The 19,013-nt window shown below is 53.4% G+C and overlaps 1 protein-coding gene across 2 annotated transcripts; it reads left to right on the forward strand.

Annotated features, from left to right (window-relative positions):
- Nucleotides 1–1,714: 1,714 nt before the first annotated feature.
- Nucleotides 1,715–18,574, forward strand: LOC145337090 (sodium/potassium-transporting ATPase subunit beta-2-like). Of its 2 annotated transcripts, XM_080181837.1 has the most exons (8): nucleotides 1,715–1,965; nucleotides 7,672–7,800; nucleotides 10,801–10,905; nucleotides 11,017–11,222; nucleotides 13,324–13,383; nucleotides 13,554–13,577; nucleotides 15,298–15,393; nucleotides 18,365–18,574. In XM_080181837.1, the coding sequence occupies exons 1-8, from the start codon at nucleotides 1,857–1,859 to the stop codon at nucleotides 18,542–18,544; spliced, it is 909 nt and encodes a 302-aa protein (XP_080037963.1). In that variant the 5' UTR covers nucleotides 1,715–1,856; the 3' UTR covers nucleotides 18,545–18,574. The 2 variants fall into 2 exon arrangements, with proteins under 2 accessions (XP_080037963.1, XP_080037964.1); XM_080181838.1 differs by lacking the exon at nucleotides 13,554–13,577.
- The last annotated feature ends 439 nt before the right edge of the window (nucleotides 18,575–19,013 follow it).

A 19,013-nucleotide genomic window follows, 5' to 3' on the forward strand; every position in this document is an offset into this window, starting at 1 on the left:
CCCCCTCCCACTATCCCCCCGTCCCCTGCCTGGGGCAGGGACCTTAATGAGCTATTCGTCTGTGGATGGCATCACAATGCTAACCATCCCACCAGCTGCTCAGGCACCTGTTGCCATGGTACCATTTATACCCCCCTGATCTGCACCCCCCCCCACCCCACCCCAAGTGAGTGTAGAATTTCCCTTTATTGTATAATCGGGCGGGGGGGGGGGTGGGTCCTCTTTCTCCATCCTGGATGTAAGGTCACTCATTGCTCCTGTGAATATCCCGCCCCCAAACAGTAGGAGGCACCCACAGTGAGACTGACCAGACCAAGGGGGCACGGAGTGCAGAGCGGGGGTCTGGAACATTCCGGAATGGCGTATTTTAAGAAAGGTGAAGTTGTTGGGGGGGGGGGGAGAAGAATGTCACACTTGGAATTTAGGACCCACCCCCCCCCACCCCACCAAAACCCCAACTTGCCCAGGAGTAACCAATCTACCACACAGCAAGATCCCACACATTGCACTAGCTACCTGGATCCATATTTGGAAATACAACTGTCCGGGAGCGGGGTGGGGAGGGGAGGGGGGATAGGGTGAGGGGTGAAGTGAGTGTTGAGGGGGTGGGCGGAGACACCTGGTTGGTGGGGGGGTGGTGAGGGTTGGGGGGGGTGGTGGAGAGGTGGGGCGAGAGGTTAAGGTGAGGTGCTATTCAGAGAGGGATGTGGAGTAAATGGGACTGGGGTGTTATCATTCACTGAGACAGGGATAGTATTCCCTCGGATGGTGGAGGGTGCCGAATGGCCTCTTCTTATCCCTCCCTTTTCACCCCGCTCCCCCCCACCACCCCGAAACAGGTTTCTGTGGGCATTAGCCAAGGGCTGTGTGGGTGTGTGTGTGTATGTGCGTGCGTGTGTGTGTGTGTGTGTGTGTGAGTGGGGGGGGGGGTGCAGGGGGGGAGGAGGGTTTTGGATGGGCTTTCACACGAAGACTTTTGAGGTCGAATAGCCTGCACACCTCCCTGCCGCCAGGGCTAGAACCCCAGGGTCGGTAGTTGAAGGTGCTTTTGGGATTCACGACTGCACTCCCCTTCCCCAACACCCTGCACGTCCCCCACTCCTACAAGACTCCCCCCCCCCCCCCCCCCCGCCCCCGCCAACCCCCTCCCCACACTCACATGCATTTCTGGGAGGAGGTGGAATCCAACAGTGGGGAATGGAAATCAAGGATGGGGTGGCACAGTGGGTTAGCACTGCTGCCTCACAGCGCCAGGGACCTGGGTTCAATTCCCAGCTTGGGTCACTGTCTGTGTGGAGTCTGCACGTTCTCCCCGTGTCTGCATGGGTTTCCTCCGGGCGCTTTGGTTTCGTCCCGCAGTCCAAAGATGTGCAGGTTAGGTGGATTGGCCATGCTAAACTGTCCCTTAATGTCCAAAGATGTGCAGGTTAGGTGGATTGGCCATGGTAAATTGCCCCTTAGTGTCCAGATTAGTGGGATGGGGGTTGCAGATACAGGGGAGGTGCTGCGGAGGGGGTTGGGGGCTGGGTAGAGATGCTCTGTCAGAGAGTCGGTGTGGATTTGATGGGCCGAATGATCTCCTCCTAAATCGATTTGTTGGGGATGTATTGAAGAATGAATATTAATAAGGAGGGGAGAAACAGGAAGGCCCTGGATTTGCATACATGAATATTAAGCAGCAGGAAGAGGATTATATAGAGTTGGGGAGATTGAGGTCGGGGCATTATTTAGTGTAACTGGTTGGGCTGTTGCTGCCGGCTGTGTGCCTTGGTAGTGAGAGAAAGCTCGGAGTGTGACAGATTCTCTCTCTCTCTTTCTCTCCCTCTGTGTTTTGGCCACGTTCAGTCATAGTGAAAATGGCCCCAAAGGATAAGAAGTCTTGTGGACAGGTCATGGATGAGTGGCGGGAATTTCTGTACAACCCGCGGACCCAGGAGTTCCTGGGCAGGACGGGGTCCAGTTGGGGTAAGTGACTGGGGTGGGCGCTGGGGGGGATAGCAGGGGAAGGGGGGGTATGGTTGCGGTGTGGGAGGAGCAGTGGGGGGGGAAGGTGACTGGGAATTTTGGCAGCTTTACCGCCCCCCCCCCCCCCCCCCCCCCCCTCAGGGGGACAGGGTTTCGGGACGGCTTGGTGTCAGTGGGTAGGGGACAGTGATTGGGGGTGAGTGTGGGGAGCAGAGAGAGAGAGAGATAGGGGGGGAACAGAGTGGGGAGCTGTGTTGGGGCAGTGCGGGGGCAATGGGGGGGTGGTTAAGTGTGGGAGTGAGTGCGGGGGGGCGGGGCGGGACAGAGTGGGAAGCTGTGTTGGGACGGTGAGGGTTAAGTGAGGGAGTGAGTCTGGGGAGCCGGACTGGGGGGGGTGACAGAGTGGGGAGCCGTGTTGGGATGGTGAAGGTTAAGTGTGGGACTGAGTGCGGGGGTGGGGGAAGGGGATCAGAGTGGGAGCTGTGTTGGGACGGTGAGGGTTAAGTGTGGGAGTGAGTGCGGGGGCAGGGGGGTGGCAGAGTGGTTAGCTGTGTCGGGGCAGTGCTGGGCAATGGGGGGTTAAGTGTGGGGGGTGAGTGTCGGGGCAGAGAGGGAAGCTGTGTTGGGGCAGTGGGGTGTAAGTATGGAAGTGACTGTGGGTGCAATGGATGGGAGTGAGTGTGCGGGGCAGAGAGAATGTGGGGGAGCTGTGAGTGTGTGTGTGTGAGAGTGTGTGTCTGTGTGTCTGTGAGAATGTGTGTGAGTGTGCGTGAGAGTGTGCATGAGTGAGAATGTGTGTGAGAGTAGTGAGTGTGAGTGTATGAGTGTCTGGGTGTGAGTGTCTGTCTGAGGGAGACTGGTGTGTGTGTGAGTGGGAATATATGTGAGAGTAGTGTGTGTGTGTGAGACAGTGTGTGTGTGTGAGAGTGTGTGAGTGTGTGTGTGTGCGGGGGATGTGCGTCAGAGTGCCTGGGGAGTGGGGGCTGGGGAGTGGGGGTGTGCAGTGGGGAGTGGGGGCTGGGGAGTGGGGGTTGGGGGGTGCAGGGTGAGGAGTGGGGGGTGTGCAGGGGGAGTGGGGGTGTGCAGGGGGATTGGGGGGGTGTGCAGGGGGATTGGGGGGGTGGGCAGTGGGGATTGGGGGGGTGGGCAAGTGGGGAGTGGGGGTGTGGGGTGGGGAGTGGGGGGTATGCAGTGGGGAGTGGGGGGTGTGCAGTGGGGTGTGGGGGGTGTGCAGTGGGGTGTGGGGGGTGTGCAGTGGGGTGTGTGCAGGATGGGGAGTGGGGAGAGGGGGGTGCGGGATGGGGAGTGGGGGTGTGCAGTGGGGAGTGGGGGTTGCGGGCTGGGAGTGTGGAGTGGGGTGTGTACAGTGGGGAGTGGGGGTTGCGGGCTGGGGAGTGTGGAGTGGGGTGTGTGGGGTGGGGAGTGGGGGGTGTGCAGTGGGGATTGGGGTGTGTACAGTGGGGAGTGGGAGGTGCGGGGTGGGGAGTGTGGGTATGCAGTGGAGAGTGGAGGGGTGGGGTTGGGAGTGGGGACTGGGGGTTGTGCAGCAGGCAGTGGGGGGTGTGAAGTGGGGAGTGTGGTGTGGGAAGTGGGGATTGTGGGGTGGGGGGTGTGGAGTGGAGGGGTGTGGAGTGGGGGTAGTGCGGTGGGGAGTGGTGGGTGCGGAGTGGGTGTGGGGGGTGTGCAGTGGGGAGTAGGGGGTGTGCAGTGGGGACTGGGGGTGTACAGTGTGGAGCGGGGTCTGGGGAGTTGGGGTGGGGAGTGTGGAGTGGGGGAGTGGGGGTTGTGCATTGGGGAGTGAGGTGAGGGGGTGTGGAGTGGGGGGTGTGGAGTGGGGGGGTGTGGAGTGGGGGGTGTGGAGTGAGGAATGGGGGGTGGGCAGGGGCAGGAGAATAGTACAGATCAGTCACGATCGTACAGAATGGTGGGGCAGGCATGAAGGGTCAAATGGCCTTCTCCTGATTCTATTCCTTGTGTTCTCGTTGATGCTGAGTCGTTGAGTGTTTTCGAGACTTAGGCTGGTACCTTCTCCACCAAAACATTCCTAAGGGGGCGATTCTCCCACTCTGACCCACTAATTTCACTTGGGCTGGATTTAGGGGTAGCACCCCACTTTCGGGGAACTAGCGGGAGATCCCGCTAGAGTGAAGGGAGGGGCAATTGGGTCCCTGCTCCAGAGGGTCAGGCAGCAGGGGGAGGGATGGTGCCACCTGGGCATGGGCACCCTAAGTGGCAAAGTGCCCATACCCACTGAACATGGAGCAGGGTCGGGGCCTAGGAGGTGATCGGTGGGGTGGGATGGGGGTTCCCGCTGCCACACTGCATGGGGAATTGGGTGGGGCTGGAGGGAGATCAAGCTGGCCAGCAAATGGCGAGGCTGATAGATTGGGGCCACTGCGCATGCGCAGAGTGGTGATGTCAGACTCCGTGCGAATATGCTCCGCCTCCCCCGAGCTTTTAATGATATTCACGATTGTGACCTCTGCATTGCACAGAGTGCGGGGATTCAAGATTGAACTCCCACTGAGAACAATCGTGAATTACACCATTTTTCCCACCAATTCAGAATTTTTTTGGGAGAATTGCCCCCTGAGTGAAAACTGGAACAATTCCAGCTGGATTTTGTTCAGTGGGAGTTCAGACTCGAATCTCCCACACTTTGTGCACTGCAGAGACGAGAATATCAGGGCTGTTTTGGGGAGTAGGGCCAATCCCTGTTGCAGAGGCTGAAACCAGTGCACGAAGGGAGCCATTGCGCACGTTCCGATCCATCAGCGCTGAGATCTGTCAGCACTGAGATCGGTGCACGCGCAGTGGTGCTGCACCGATTACCTCCCAATCTCTGTCCAGCCATGTGAATCTCACAATGCTGGATCACTGGCCCTCTCCCCCCGACCATTCCTCGGCCGAGGACCTCCCCCCCCCACCTCCCCAGCTGACTGCCATCCCCTCACCCCCAGCCCACCCTGATCGCTGGCCTCCCTGCTTCCCCCATTGATCCCCAAGCTGAGTGGCAACAGGACCACCCCCCCACCCCAACATCACCCTCCCCCAAAAGTCATGCCCCCTTGGCACTGGCCAGTGCTGGTGGACAGTGCCATGGTGCCCGTTGGGCAGTGCTGGGGGAACAGGCTGGCACTGCCAAGGTGGCAATGCTCGGGATGTGGAGTGCACTGCCGCTTGACTCTTTGGAGGACCCCGATTGCCCCTCCTTCGCTCCAGCGGGGTGGGTCACTAGCTCCCCGAAAGCCAGGAGCTATTATAAACCTTACTGGAGCAAAATACTCCTGGCGGGATGAAGGAGGGGACGGGAGATGCTCGCGGGCCTGGAGATTTCAGACTTAATGGAAATTTAAGTTATATTCAAATGGTCTTTGTGTCTCTCCGTCGATTTTCCAATGTGGAGTAGAAATGTGGCACTGGGGGATGCAAGCGAGGGCGTGAACGCTCACGTGGACCCCACGATTCAAGCGGCGCGACAATCTCTCGGCCTGCTGTGCTAGAACAATTAGTGCATTGGGATGGAAGGATCGTGGCCTGAGATTTTTCATTTGATTTATTATTGTCACGTACACTGGGATACAGTGAAAGTATTGTTTCTTGTGCGCTATACAGTCAAAGCATACCATTCATAGAGAAGGAAAGGAGAGAGTGCAGAATGTAGTGTACAGTCATAGCTAGGGTGTAGAGAAAGATCAACTTAATGTGAGGTAGGTCCATTCAAAGTCGCCGTACTGTCAGAAGGTCAGTATTGAGGGAGTGCTGTTCTTGAGTCGGCTGGTATGTGAATTCAGACTTTTGTATCCTTTTGCCAATGGAAGAAGGTGGAAGAGAGAATGTCCGGGGTGTGTGGGGTCCTTAATTATGCTGGCTGCTTTTCCTGAGGCAGTGGGAAGTTTAGACAGAGTCAGTGGATGGGAGGCTGGTTTGTGTGATGGATTGGGCTACTTTCACGACCCTTTGTAGTTCCTTGCAGTCTTGGGCAGAGCAGGAGCCCAGACCAAGCTGTGATACAACCAGAAAGAATGCTTTCTGTGGTGCATCTGTAAAAGTTGGTGAGAGTCGTAGCGGACATGTCAAATTTCCTTAGTCTTCTGAGCAAGTTGAGGCATTGGTGGGCCTTTCTTAGCTATATTGTCAGCATAGAGGGACCAGGACAGGTTGTCGGTTGTCTGAACATTAAAAACTTGAAGCTGTCGACAATTTCTACTTGGAGGAAGCAGAGTTGAGATGGAGGATCAGCCCTGATCTCACTGTGCAGCAGGCGAGAAGGGCTGAATGGCCTCCCTTCCTGCTCCTGGCACGAATGGAGCGCTTACCAGGTTAACTCACTGGGTGGGGTCCGGGGAGGGGTTGATGGGGAGATGGGGAATGAGCGTGTCTGGACTGGAATGTTAGCCGGCAAGGCAGACTAACCTGATTGGAAGAGCGGGTGCGATGCAGTCAGGAGATTGCTGGTTTGCGCAGGGTTGAGGTTCGCTTGAGGTTAGTCAGAAACCTGAACCTGTCTGCTGGTCTCCGTGTTCTAAACCACGTCTTGTGTGGGGAGAAAGGAATTCCAGACATTCAGGTCAGGTTATTTTGTCCAACTCATTGGGCACATTCTCTCCAAGCACAAGCTTGGGGCGGTAATAGGCAACCCTGGCAGGTGAGTGGGCCACATGAATGGCACTCTCTCAGCACTGACCCTCTGACAGTGCGGCGCTCCCTCAGCACTGACCCTCTGACAGTGCGGTGCTCCCTCAGCACTGACCCTCTGACAGTGCAGCGCTCCCTCAGCACTGACCCTCTGACAGTGCGGCGCTCCCTCAGCACTGACCCTCTGACAGTGCGGTGCTCCCTCAGCACTGACCCTCTGACAGTGCGGCGCTCCCTCAGCACTGACCCTCTGACAGTGCGGCGCTCCCTCAGCACTGACCCTCTGACAGTGCGGCACTCCCTCAGCACTGACCCTCTGACAGTGCGGCGCTCCCTCAGCACTGACCCTCTGACAGGGCGGCACTCTCTCAGCACTCACCCTCTAACAGTGCGACACTCCCTCAGCACTGACCCTCTGACAGTGCGGCGCTCCCTCAGCACTGACCCTCTGACAGTGCCGCACTCCCTCAGCACTGACCCTCTGACAGTGCGGCGCTCCCTCAACACTGACCCGCTGACAGTGCGGCGCTCCCTCAGCACTGACCCTCTGACAGTGCGGCGCTCCCTCAGCACTGACCCTCTGACAGTGCGGCGCTCCCTCAGCACTGACCCTATGACAGTGCGGCGCTCCCTCAGCACTGACCCTCTGACAGTGCGGCACTCCCTCAGCACTGACCCTCTGACAGTGCGGCACTCCCTCAGCACTGACCCTCTGACAGTGCGGCACTCCCTCAGTACTGACCCTTGGCTATGCTAAATTGTCCCTTAGTGTCCAAAGATGTGTAGGTTAGGTGGATTGGCCATGCTAAATTGCCCCTTAGTGTCAGGGGGATTAGCAGGGTAAATATGTGGGGCTGTGGAGATAGGGCCTGGGTGGGATTGTGGTCTGTGCAAGCTCGATAGGCTGAATGGCCTCCTTCCGCACTGTAAGGGCTGTATGATTCCCAGTCCACGTCTGCGCTAAGCCTGAGTGGGCAAAGGGTTGTCTCACTGTTACAATCTCCTTCATTAACTGGCTGATGCTTTACAATGGGTTATGTGTTCTCCCTCTCTCTCTCTGTCTGCCAGCCTTGATTCTGCTGTTTTACGTGGTATTCTACACCTTCCTGACTGGTCTCTTCAGTCTGACCATGTGGGTGATGCTACAGACCGTCAGTGAGTACACGCCAAAATACCAGGACCGCATCACCAACCCAGGTAAGGGCCTTGACGCCAGTGTGGGTGCAACTTGCCATTATAAGTTCGTAAGATTGACACAGGAGCAGAATGAGGCCACTCGGCCCACTGAATCCGCTCTGCCATTTGATCCTGGCTGATACGCTCCTCATCCCCATTTTCCTGCCTTCTCCCCGTAACCGTTCAACCCCTATTCCCAATTTAAAAATCTGTCTAACTCCTCCTTAAATTTACTCACTGTCCCTGCACCCACCACACTTTGAGGGGAGCGATTTCCACAGACTCACAACCCTTTGGGAGAAGTAGTTTCTCCTCCAACTCTGTTTTAAATTTGCTGCCCCTTATCCTCAGACTGTGACCTTTTGTCCTAGAATGTCACAAGAGGAAGAATCCGCTCCACTCTACTTTATCCAGAACCTTTTATCATCTTGTAGACTTCGATTCGATCTCCCCTCATTCTTCTCAATTCCAGAGAGTATCGGCCTAAACTGTTCAATCTCTCTTCATCCGACAAACCCCTCATCTCTGGAATCAATCTAGTGAACCTCTTCTGAACTGCCTCCAATGTCACTGCATCTTTCCTCAAATACAGGTGCCAAAACTGTACACAATACTCCAGGGGTGGCCTCACCAGTGTCTTGTACAGTTGCAACATCACTTCCTTACCTTTACATTCTATTCCTTTAGCTATAAATGCCAACCTTCCATTCGCTTTCTTGACGATCTGCTGTACTCGTCTGCTAGTTTTCTGTGACTCATGAACAAGGACACCCAGATCCCTCTGCACCAGAGCACCCCGAAGTCTCTCCCCATTCAGATAACAAGTCACCTTCCCATTTTTCTGACCAAAATGCATCACTTCACACTTACCCACATTAAACTCCATCTGCTACATTTCGGCCCACTCTCCTAAGGGCAGCATGGTGGCACAATGGGTTAGCGCTGCTGCCTCACAGCGCCGGGGACCTGGATTTGATTCCCGGCTTGGGTCACTGTCTGTGTGGAGTTTGCACCTTCTCCCTGTGTCTGCGTGGGTTTCCTCCGGGTGCTCCGGTTTCCTCCCACAGTCTGAAAGACATGCTGGTTAGGGTGCAAGTGACCCGAACAGGTGCTGGACTGTGGCGACTAGGGGCATTCCACAGTAACTTCATTGCAGTGTTAATGTAAGCCTTGGGTCTAATAAATAAACTTTAGTGGTGGGGAAATTGTTGGAGAGGATTCGTTGAGACAGGATTTATTCCCACTTGGAAATAAGTGGACGTATTAGTGAGGAGCAACATGGTTTTGTGAAGGGGAGGTCGTGTTTCACAAACTTGATCGAGTTTTTCAAGGAAGCGACAAAGATGATTGATGAGGGTAGGGCAGTGGACGGTATCTACATGGACTTCAGTAAGGCCTTTGACAAGGTCCCTCATGGCAGGCTGATACAGAAGGTAAAGTCATATGGGATCTGAGGTGAGCTGGGAAGGTGGATACAAAACTGGCTCGGTCATAGAAAACAGAGGGTAGCAGTGGAAGGGTTCATTTCTGAATGGGGGGTCATTGTCTGTGTGGAGTCTGTACATTCTTCCTGTGTCTGCATGGGTTTCCTCCGGGTGCTCCAGTTTCCTCCCACAGTCTGAAAGACGCGCTGGTTAGGGTGGATTGGCCCATACAGGCATCAGAGAGTGACGACTTGGGGAATTTCACAGTAACTTCATTGCAGTGTTAAATGTAAGCCTTGTGACTAATAAATAAATCTCACAAGCTTGTAAGGTTCTTACGTTCTCATTGCAGCTTACTGTCGTTAGTGTGTGCCTAAATTGGACAAGATACTGGGCAAAACGACAGCTCAGTGACTATTGCTGACTGCTGTGCAGACACATGGATTTGGGCCGGTGTCTGTGGGAGTTTGCGCATTCTCCCCATGCTTGCGTGGGTCTTCTCTGGTTTCCTCCCACACCCCAAAGATGTGCTGTTAGGCTGATTGGCAGGAATAAATTGTCCCTAAATCAGTTTCCCTCAATCTGGATGGCCATAAAACATTAGATGGGGGTCATGGGTAGAGAGGTGGACTGGTGGTGTTGAAATGGCAGCGCGGGCTCGTTGAGCCGAAGGGCCTGTTTCCCAGGCTGATTTTGTTCTTTGTACTTTTGTGTCATCTGCATATTTGGCCTATGTCCATGGGATGTGGGTGTCACTGGGCTGGGCCTAGCATTTGTTGCCCACCCCCAACTGCCCCTTGAATTGACTGTCTCGCTCAGCCATTTCAGAGGGGCAGATAAGAGTCAACCGCATTGGCTGAGAATCTGGAGTCACATGTCGGCCAGACCGAGTGGGCAGAGTAAGAAGTCTCACAACACCAGGTTAAAGTCCAACAGGTTTATTTGGAATCATGAGCTTTCAGAGCGCTGCTCCTTCATCAGGTCATACAGTCATAGAGGTTTACAGCATGGAAACAGGCCCTTCAGCCCAACTAGTCCATGCCGCCCCTTTTCTTACCACTAAGTTAGTCTCAGTTGCCCATTTTTGGCCCAGATCCTTCTATACCCATCTTACCCATGGAACTGTCCACAAATAAATGTGTCCAAAGATGTGCAGGTTAGGTGGATTGGCCATGCTAAATTGCCCCCTTCGTGACCAAAGATGTGTAGGTTAGGTGGATTGGCCATGCTAAATTGCCCCTTAGTGTCCAAAGGTGTGCAGGTTAGGTGGATTGGCCATGCTAAATTGCCCCTTAGTGTCCAAAGGTGTGCAGGTTAGGTGGATTGGCCATGATAAATGTTTGGGGTAATGGGGATAGGGCAGGGGAGATGGCCACAGTAAGACACTCTGTCAGAGAATTGGTTTGGACTCAATGGGCTGAATGGTTCTGCATTATTCTATTGATCAAAAAGGGAAATTAACAGTACAGGTTACTTGGGCTGAATGGCCTGTTTCTGTGTTGGAGATGCCATTTAAGACATCCAACAGCAAGGGCACTAATGGAGGGTTTGAACGCTGTGTGGTGAGTAAGTCACGAACTGGGTGTCTTTTTTGTAGGCTTGATGATTCGCCCGAGGACAGAGGGTCTTTTCGTGGGGTTCAACGTGTCACAGCAGAGCACCTGGCAGTCCTACGTCAAGGCCCTTAACGCCTACCTAGACTGTGAGTACGCATCACCGAGGGAATTCCTCCTAACTTTACCACCATTTCCCAGCGAGGCGGGCGGACAGGTGGAGAGAACTGCGTAATGCTGAAATGTTCCTCTCTCTCCAGCCTACAACGACAGTGTCCAGGTCATCACCAATGACCAGTGCAAACCGGGGAGGTACTACCTGCAGGAGGACAGTGGGGACGTGAGGAACACTCCCAAGAGGTCCTGTCAGTTCAATCGTACCCTGCTGGGCCAGTGCTCCGGGATGGAAGACAGGTTCTATGGATTTAACGAGGGCAAACCCTGCATCCTCATCAAGATGAACAAGGTGAGTTGGCGAGGCTGCTTTGCCTGCGACGCGACTGAAATCAGCCAGTCAGGAAAGGGGGATATTTAAACCCTCAAGTCAGACAATCAGAGAATCCATACAGTGCAAAAGAGGCCATCTCCATTGTCCCATTGCCATAACCACACCCATTTACCATCCATCTAACCTGTACATTATGTGTACTAAGCAGCAAATTAGCATGGCCGATACCCCTAACCTGCACATCTTTGGACACTAAGGGCAATTTAGCATGGCCAATCTATCTAATCTGCACATATTTGGACACTAAGGGGCAATTTAGCATGGACAATCCACCAAACCTGCTCATCTTTGGAGCATGAGAGGAAACTGGAGCACCCGGGTACAACATGCAGACTTCGCACAGACAGTGACCCAAGGCTGGTTCCCTGACGCTATAAGGCAGCAGTGCTAACCATTGTGCCACCGTCCCACCCCCCAGAGTCCTCTGTCGAGCAATCCAGTCATTCTGAAAGCCAAACTCTGTCCCCTCAGGCTGGCCCGTTTACCTGTTAAAATGATTGTTTTTCTTTCTTCCACTTCCACCATCCTGACGAGTACTGAGTTCCAACAAATTAGCACTGACTGAGTAGAAACATTCCTACGTGGGACAGTCGGTGCTGAGGGAGTGCTGCACTGTCACAGAGTCAGTGCTGAGGGAGTGCCGCACTGTCAGAGGGTCAGTGCTGAGGGAGTGCCGCGCTGTCAGAGGGTCAGTGCTGAGGGAGTGCCGCACTGTCACAGGGTCAGTGCTGAGGGAGTGCCGCACTGTCACAGGGTCAGTGCTGAGAGAGTGCTGCACTGTCACAGAGTCAGTGCTGAGGGAGTGCCGCACTGTCAGAGGGTCAGTGCTGAGGGAGTGCCGCGCTGTCAGAGGGTCAATGCTGAGGGAGTGCCGCACTGTCAGAGGGTCAGTGCTGAGGGGGCACCGCACTGTCAGAGAGTCAGTGCTGAGGGAGTGCCGCACTGTCAGAGGGTCAGTGCTGAGGGAGCGCCGCACTGTCAGAGAGTCAGTGCTGAGGGAGTGCCGCACTGTCAGAGGGTCAGTGCTGAGGGAGTGCCGCATTGTCAGAGGGTCAGTGCTGAGGGAGTGCCGCATTGTCAGAGGGTCAGTGCTGAGGGATTAAACCCATGTTCTATCTATCCTCTCATGGTGACGAAAATCTTCCCGTGGCTGCTTCCATTCCAAATAGTTTGGGGAATTCCATCCGCACGCTTGGCCAACATTCAACCCCCAACCCTGGCTAAAACAGACAAACTGGTTCTTGTGCACTTGATTTGATTTGATTTATTATTGTGACATGTACTGGGATACAGTGAAAAGTATTGTTTCTTGCACCCTATACAGACAAAGCGTACCATTCACAGAGTAAAAGAGAGGGTGTAGAATGTAGTGTTACAGTCATAGCTAGGGTGTAGAGAAAGATCAACTTAATGTGAGGTAAGTCCATTCAAAAGTCTGACAGCAGCAGGGAAGAAGCTGTTCTTGAGTCGGTCGGTACGGGACCTCAGACTTTTGTATCTTTTTCCCGAAGGAAGAAGGTGGAAGAGAGAATGTCCGGAGTGCATGGGGTCCTTAACAATGCTGGCTGCTTTGCTGAGGCAGCAGGAAGTGCAGACAGAATCAATGGACGGAAGGCTGCTTTGTGTGATGGATTGGGCTACATTCACGAATTTTTGTAGTTCCTTGCGTTCTTGAGTAGAGCAGGAGCCCATACCAAGATGCGATAGATCCGGAAAGAATGCTTTCTATGGTGCATCTGTAAAAGTTGGTGAGAGTCGTAGCAAGAAGTCTCACAGCAGCAGGTTAAAGTCCATCAGGTTTATTTGGTAGCAAAAGCCACGAGCTTTTGGAGTCCTGCTCCTTCTTCAGTTAAGTGGGAATTCTGCTCACAAACAGTGCATATAAAGACACAAACTCAATTTACAAAATAATGGTTGTAGCTGACATTCCAAATTTCCTTAGTTTTCTGAGAAAGTAGAGGCGTTGGTGGGCTTTCTTAACTATAGTGTCAACATGGAGGGACCAGGACAGGTTGTTGGTGATCTGGACACCTAAAAACTTGAATCTCTTCTCTTTCAGATTATTGGCTTCCTACCGGCTGAGGAAGGGAAGACTCCATACGTGTCCTGTGAGGGAAAGGTTAGTGATCCGGGGAATCTTTTGTTGCTGGTTACATTGACCCTCGCTTCCTGCCAGGAATGCGTCTTGAACGCTCTTTAACCATCTGTGTTTCATTTCATGCCATTCTGTGCTGCCTTGCTCTGGACGCCAACCCACACCTATCCCACCCACCGCCTTCCCTTCCGCAGGCAAAAAAAGACCAGGACAAGCAGGTAAGCTGGTTAAAGATTTAGGGGCTAGTTTAGACAGTAGACAGCTGGCTTGCTTGAGCAAGGAATGTCTAAAAACCATATCCTCCCCCTCCCTCCAGTGCAACTGACCCTTATGCAGTTGATGCTTGAACAGTTGACAATGGTGGGGAGGACAGTCTGCATTGTGCTGCTTAGTGAGATGCAGTTCTGGCATCTAGATTATTCTGTAGATCTGAGGCAAGTGCAGCTCACTTTACTGAAATTATAATCCTTCTCCCCACTTAGCCCCACTGCAGTTGCGTTCTCTCCACTGCTTCTCTGTCAGGCGTCCAGAGGGTCAGTGAGTGCCGCATTGTCAGAGGGTCAGTGCTGAGGGAGCGCCGCACTGTCAGAGGGTCAGTGCTGAGGGAGTGCCGCACTGTCAGAGGGTCAGTGCTGAGGGAGTGCCGCACTGTCAGCGGGTCAGTGCTGAGGGAGTGCCACACTGTCAGAGGGTCAGTGCTGAGGGAGTGCCGCATTGTCAGAGGGTCAGTGCTGACCCTTTGAACTCACTTGTTGTAGAAAGCAAAGGGACAGAATTCCAGAGCTGTCACAGGGGAATGTAGAGCAGTCAGTGACGGGTGTGAGTTCTCCCAGGGATCTTCAGTAACTCTGAGCTTGTCAGGAAACACAAGCTGTATCTTCCACCGTCACGATCGGCTAAACCTCCCGCAGGGCCGGTTTTAATATCAGATATACGCCACGCGCTATTAGGGTAGGTGGCCAAAATGCTCAGGCAAAGAGTTACAGGTGGCACAGTCGGTTAGCGCTGCTGCCTCACAACGCCAGGGACCCGGGTTCGATTCCCGGCCTTGGGTCACTGTCTGTGTGGAGTCTGCACGTTCTCCCCGTGTCTGCATGGGTTTCCTCCAGGTGCTCCAGATTCCTCCCACACTCCAAAAGATGTGCGGGTTACGGGGATTGGCCATGGAAAATGTGTGGCGTTACAAGGATAGGGCAGAAGAGAGGGTCTGGGTAAAATACTCTGTCAGAGAGTCGCTACAGACTTGACGGGCTGAATGGACTCTTCTCACATTTATATTTTAATCAAATAGCTTGGGGCGGGGGGGAGAGGGTATTCTTCCTTCAAACAAAAATTAAAAACAGATATCTACGCTGCCAGTGCTCCCAGTTCTCTCTGTCTCCCTGTAACACTCTCTGTCTCCTCTCTCTCTCTCCTTCCGTCTGTTTTTCTCTCTCTGTCTTGTCTCTCTCTCTCTCTGTCTCCCTCTCTGTCTCTCTCCCTCCCTTTGTCTTTCTCTCTCTCTCCTCTCTCTCTTTCGCTCTCTCTGTCTCCCTCTCTCTCTCTTTCCCTCTCTCTCTCACTCTCCCTTTGTCTTTTTCTCTGTCCCTCTCTCTCTCTCTGTCTTTCTCTCTGTCTCCTCTCTCTCTCGTCCTTTGTCTTTCTCTCTCTCTCTCTGTCTCCCTCTCTATTTCACTCTCTCTTTTTCTCTAATTCATCCTATAATTTCTCCTACAAATTTCCAGCTGATTTTACTGAAGACTAAAGGGTCAGCGAGACTTGAAGTGTTGGCTCTGTTCTCTCTCCGCAGATGCTGTTGGACCTGTTGAGATTTTCCAGCATTTTTGCTTCTTTCCCCAAGCCTCTCTGATTAACCCTCTGTGTTCCAGTCTGCAAATTCCGACTTTCCAGACTGCTGTCAAGACTGAAATGTCTTTTCTTCTTTTGGTTCTTGCTTAGACCAAAGAAAGCAACAAGGTTCACGAGCTACAATATTTCCCTCCCAATGGAACCCTGGACCTGATGTACTACCCGTATTATGGAAAGAAGGCCCACGTGAGTGAACTGCTTTTGGAATGTGGGGAGCTGGCACTTGAGATTTGTCTTGGAATGGCGGGGCTGATGTGTGAGGACAGATTGACTAGGTTAGGGTTGTTTTCATTGGAGTTCAGGCAAATGGGGGGTATCTCATAGAGACTTATAAAATTCTAACAGGACTAGACAGGGTAGATGCAGGGAGGATGTTCCCAATGGTGGGGGGAGTCCAGAACCAGGGGGTCACAGTCTGAGGATTGGGGGTAGACCATTTAGGACGGAGGTGAGAAGACATTTCTTCACCCGGTGAGCCTGTGGAATTCATTACCACAGGAAGTAGTTGATGCCAAAGTACTGCATGTATTCAAGAGGCGGCTGGACAGAGCACTTGGGAGTGAATGGGATCAAAGGTTATGGGGAGAAAGCAGGATGAGACTATTGAGTTGGATGATCAGTCATGATGGTGATGAATGGCGGAGCAGGCTCGAAGGGCTGAATGGCCTCCTCCTGCTCCCATTCTCTATGTTTCCATGGTGCATGTTTTCTGTTTTACCACCGTACGCCTCCCCACTCCATTTCCCTGCCCGCCACTCCACCCAATCACACCAGGTCTACCCACTCCATTATCTGCGTGGCATCGAGCACACGAGGTAGCAGGAGTGGCAGGTGGGTCAGGCAGCCGACTGGCTTCCCTTCAAACCCATCCACCCCTCCTTAAATATCCTACAGAGGAAACTCTTAAACAAGACCCCCAATTTCTAATAAGGGGCAGCATGGATGGCACAGTGGTTAGCACTGCTGACTCACAGCGCCAGGGGCCCGGGTTCAATTCCAGCCTCGGGGCACTGTCTGTGCGGAGTTTGCACATTCTCCCCGTGTCTGCCTGGGTTTCCTCCGGGTGCTCCGGTTTCCTCTCACAGTCCAAAGATGTGCATGTTAGGTGGATTGGCCACGCTAAATTGTCCCTTAGTGTCCAAAGATGTGCAGATTAGGTGGATTGGCCATGCTAAATTGTCCCTTAGTGTCCAAACATGTGCAGGTTAGGTGGATTGGCCTTGCTAAATTGCCCCTTAGTGTCCAAAGATACGTAGGTTAGGTGGATTGGCCTTGCTAAATTGTCCCTTAGTGTCCAAACATGTGCAGGTTAGGTGGATTGGCCTTGCTAAATTGCCCGTTAGTGTCCAAAGATGTGCAGATTAGGGGGATTGGCCATGCTAAATTGCCCCTTAGTCTCCAAAGATGTGCAGCTTAGGTGGATTGACCATGCTAAATTGTCCCTTAGGTTTGATAGATTAGCCGTGGAAATGTGTGGGGTTACAGGGATACGGTGAGGGAGGGGGCCTGGGTAACATATTCTGTCAGAGAATCAGTGCAGACTGGATGGAGTGAATGGCCTTTTCTGCACTGTAGCAATTCTATGAGTTTTTGGCCAAGAGGTTCTGGGTTGGACTCAAACCCGGACCTTCTGTGTTCAGAGACAGGGACACTAACACACAAAACCATCCCACCTACTCCCTTTAGAATAGTTAAACTTGCCCTGGTATTTTGCAGGAAATGATTGTAAAACAGAACTTGTCTCTGTGACACATCAGGAGATGAGAGGGCAGGCGGACAGAGACCAGGTCAAAGATGTAGGTGTTGAGGCACAGTCGGGGAGACAGAGAGAGAGTGAGAACAAAGAAAAGTACAGCTCAGGAACAGGCCCTTCGACCCTCCAAGCCAGTGCTGGTCATGATGCCTTAACGAAGCTAAAAAGAAACCTTCTGCCCCTTATTTGGTCTGTATCTATTATCTCCCTATTCATGTCTCCATCCACTTCCTCTTAAATGTTGATAATGTGCCTGCTTCCACCACCTTCTCTGGCAGCGCATTCCAAGCACCTACTACTCTCTGCGTGAGAAAATTCCCCTCACATCTCCCTTAAACTTTCCCCCTCTCACCTTGAACCTGTGTCCCCTTGTAATTGACACTTCCACCCTGGGGAAAAAAACCTCTGACTATTCACCCTGTCTGTGCCTCTCACAATTTTGTAGACCTCTGTCAGGTCTCCCTTCAGCCCCCGTCTTTACAGTGAAAAGAATCCTAGTTTATTCAACCTCTCCTCATAGCCAACACCCTCGAGACCAGGCAACATCCTGGTGAACCTTCTCTGCACTCTCTCCAAAGCTTCCACGTCCTTCTTGTAATGTGGTGACCAGAACAGCACGCAATACACCAAATGCGGCCTAACCAAGCTTTGAGATATCATCACAAAATCCCTACAGCGCAGGAGGCCATTCAGCCCATTGAGTCTGCACCAACCACAATCCCACCCAGCCATATCCCCGTCACCCCAAACATTTACCCTGATAGTCCCTGACACTGGAGTCAATTTATCATGGCCAATCAACCTAACCCGCACATCTTTCGGGCTGTGGGAGGAAACAGGAGCAACCGGAGGAAACCCATGCAGACTCCACACAGACAGAGACCTGAGGCCGGAATTAAATCAGGGTCCTTGGGTGCTGTGAGGCAGCAGTGCTAACACACTGTGTCACCGTGCCGCTGGGATTGAACCCGGGTCCCTGGCGCTGTGAGGCAGCAGTGCTAACCCACTGTGCCACCGTGCCGCTGGGATTGAACCCGGGTCCCTGGCGCTATGAGGCAGCAGTGCTAACCCACTGTGTCACCGTGCTGCTGGGATTGAACCCGGGTCCCTGGCGCTGTGAGGCAGCAGCGCTAACCCACTGTGCCACCGTGCCGCTGGGATTGAACCCGGGTCCCTGGCGCTGTGAGGCAGCAGCCCACATAGAGACAGAGCGAGAGAGAGGGGTGGATATGATTAGGTAGGAACTCACATGGTTCAGGGTCCTGGAAGCTGAAGGCACGGCTGCCAGTGGCGGCGCGATGGGAATCGGGGCGTGTGTGTGAGACTGATGGAATGGTGGTCAGGAGATTGGGTGCACAATTGGGGACACTAACTAACTGCTGGTTCCTCCCTGCCCCGCTGCAGGTGAACTACACACAGCCCTTAGTGGCGGTCAAGTTCCTGAACATAACATACAACACCGACGTCAGCGTTGAGTGCAAGGTCTACGCGTCCAGAGTGAAGAACGATGACGAGCGAGACAAATTTGCCGGACGGGTGGTCTTCACCCTCAACATAGGCTCCGGAGCAGCGGGACCCTCTTAAACCTTTCGCATTTGGACATGTCTCACTTGGCGGGTGGGTGGGTGGGTGGGATAGGGTGGGGGGTGGGATCGGGATAGGGAGCTGTGGGCTGGCTTAAAAAAAAGGTAGGGAGAATAGGAGCCCTGGATGCTGATATACAATTTTCTAGAGCACGGCTGGGATGCAATCCAATTTATTTCCCCCTTCCCCCACCCCTGCTCCATCTTTAGTGAGAGACACCAACAAGAATGTGGTGATAATGCCCCGTGTGAGAGCAGGGGAAATCCTCCCCCCGTCCCAACCTCCATCGACAAGAAACCTCAATGAACACTGCAACATTCCTCTCCCCTTTTCTTCCCCCCCCACTTTTGTGTCTAACCCAGAGATTTACGTAAATAAAGGTGTGTATAATCTTTCATTTCCTTCATCTATCTCCAGTGTCGCCGGGCTCCCCGGTGTCTTTGCGCCTCCCCGGCCTGTGGCCTGTAAG

The sequence above is a fragment of the Carcharhinus amblyrhynchos genome, unplaced genomic scaffold (genome assembly GCF_965287045.1).
Source record: "Carcharhinus amblyrhynchos unplaced genomic scaffold, sCarAmb.v2.hapA scaffold_43, whole genome shotgun sequence".
In the NCBI taxonomy this organism is placed as follows: Eukaryota; Metazoa; Chordata; class Chondrichthyes; order Carcharhiniformes; family Carcharhinidae; genus Carcharhinus; species Carcharhinus amblyrhynchos.

What these genes read in the sequence shown, in the direction of transcription:
- LOC145337090 (XM_080181837.1), top strand. Translation starts at nt 1,857, where the DNA reads ATGGCCCCAAAGGATAAGAAGTCTTGTGGACAGGTCATGGATGAGTGG. An exon ending in GGACCGCATCACCAACCCAG is followed by an intron (nt 7,801 to 10,800) that starts GTAAGGGCCTTG and finishes TCTTTTTTGTAG; the next exon opens with GCTTGATGATTCGCCCGAGG. An exon ending in TCCTCATCAAGATGAACAAG is followed by an intron (nt 11,223 to 13,323) that starts GTGAGTTGGCGA and finishes CTTCTCTTTCAG; the next exon opens with ATTATTGGCTTCCTACCGGC.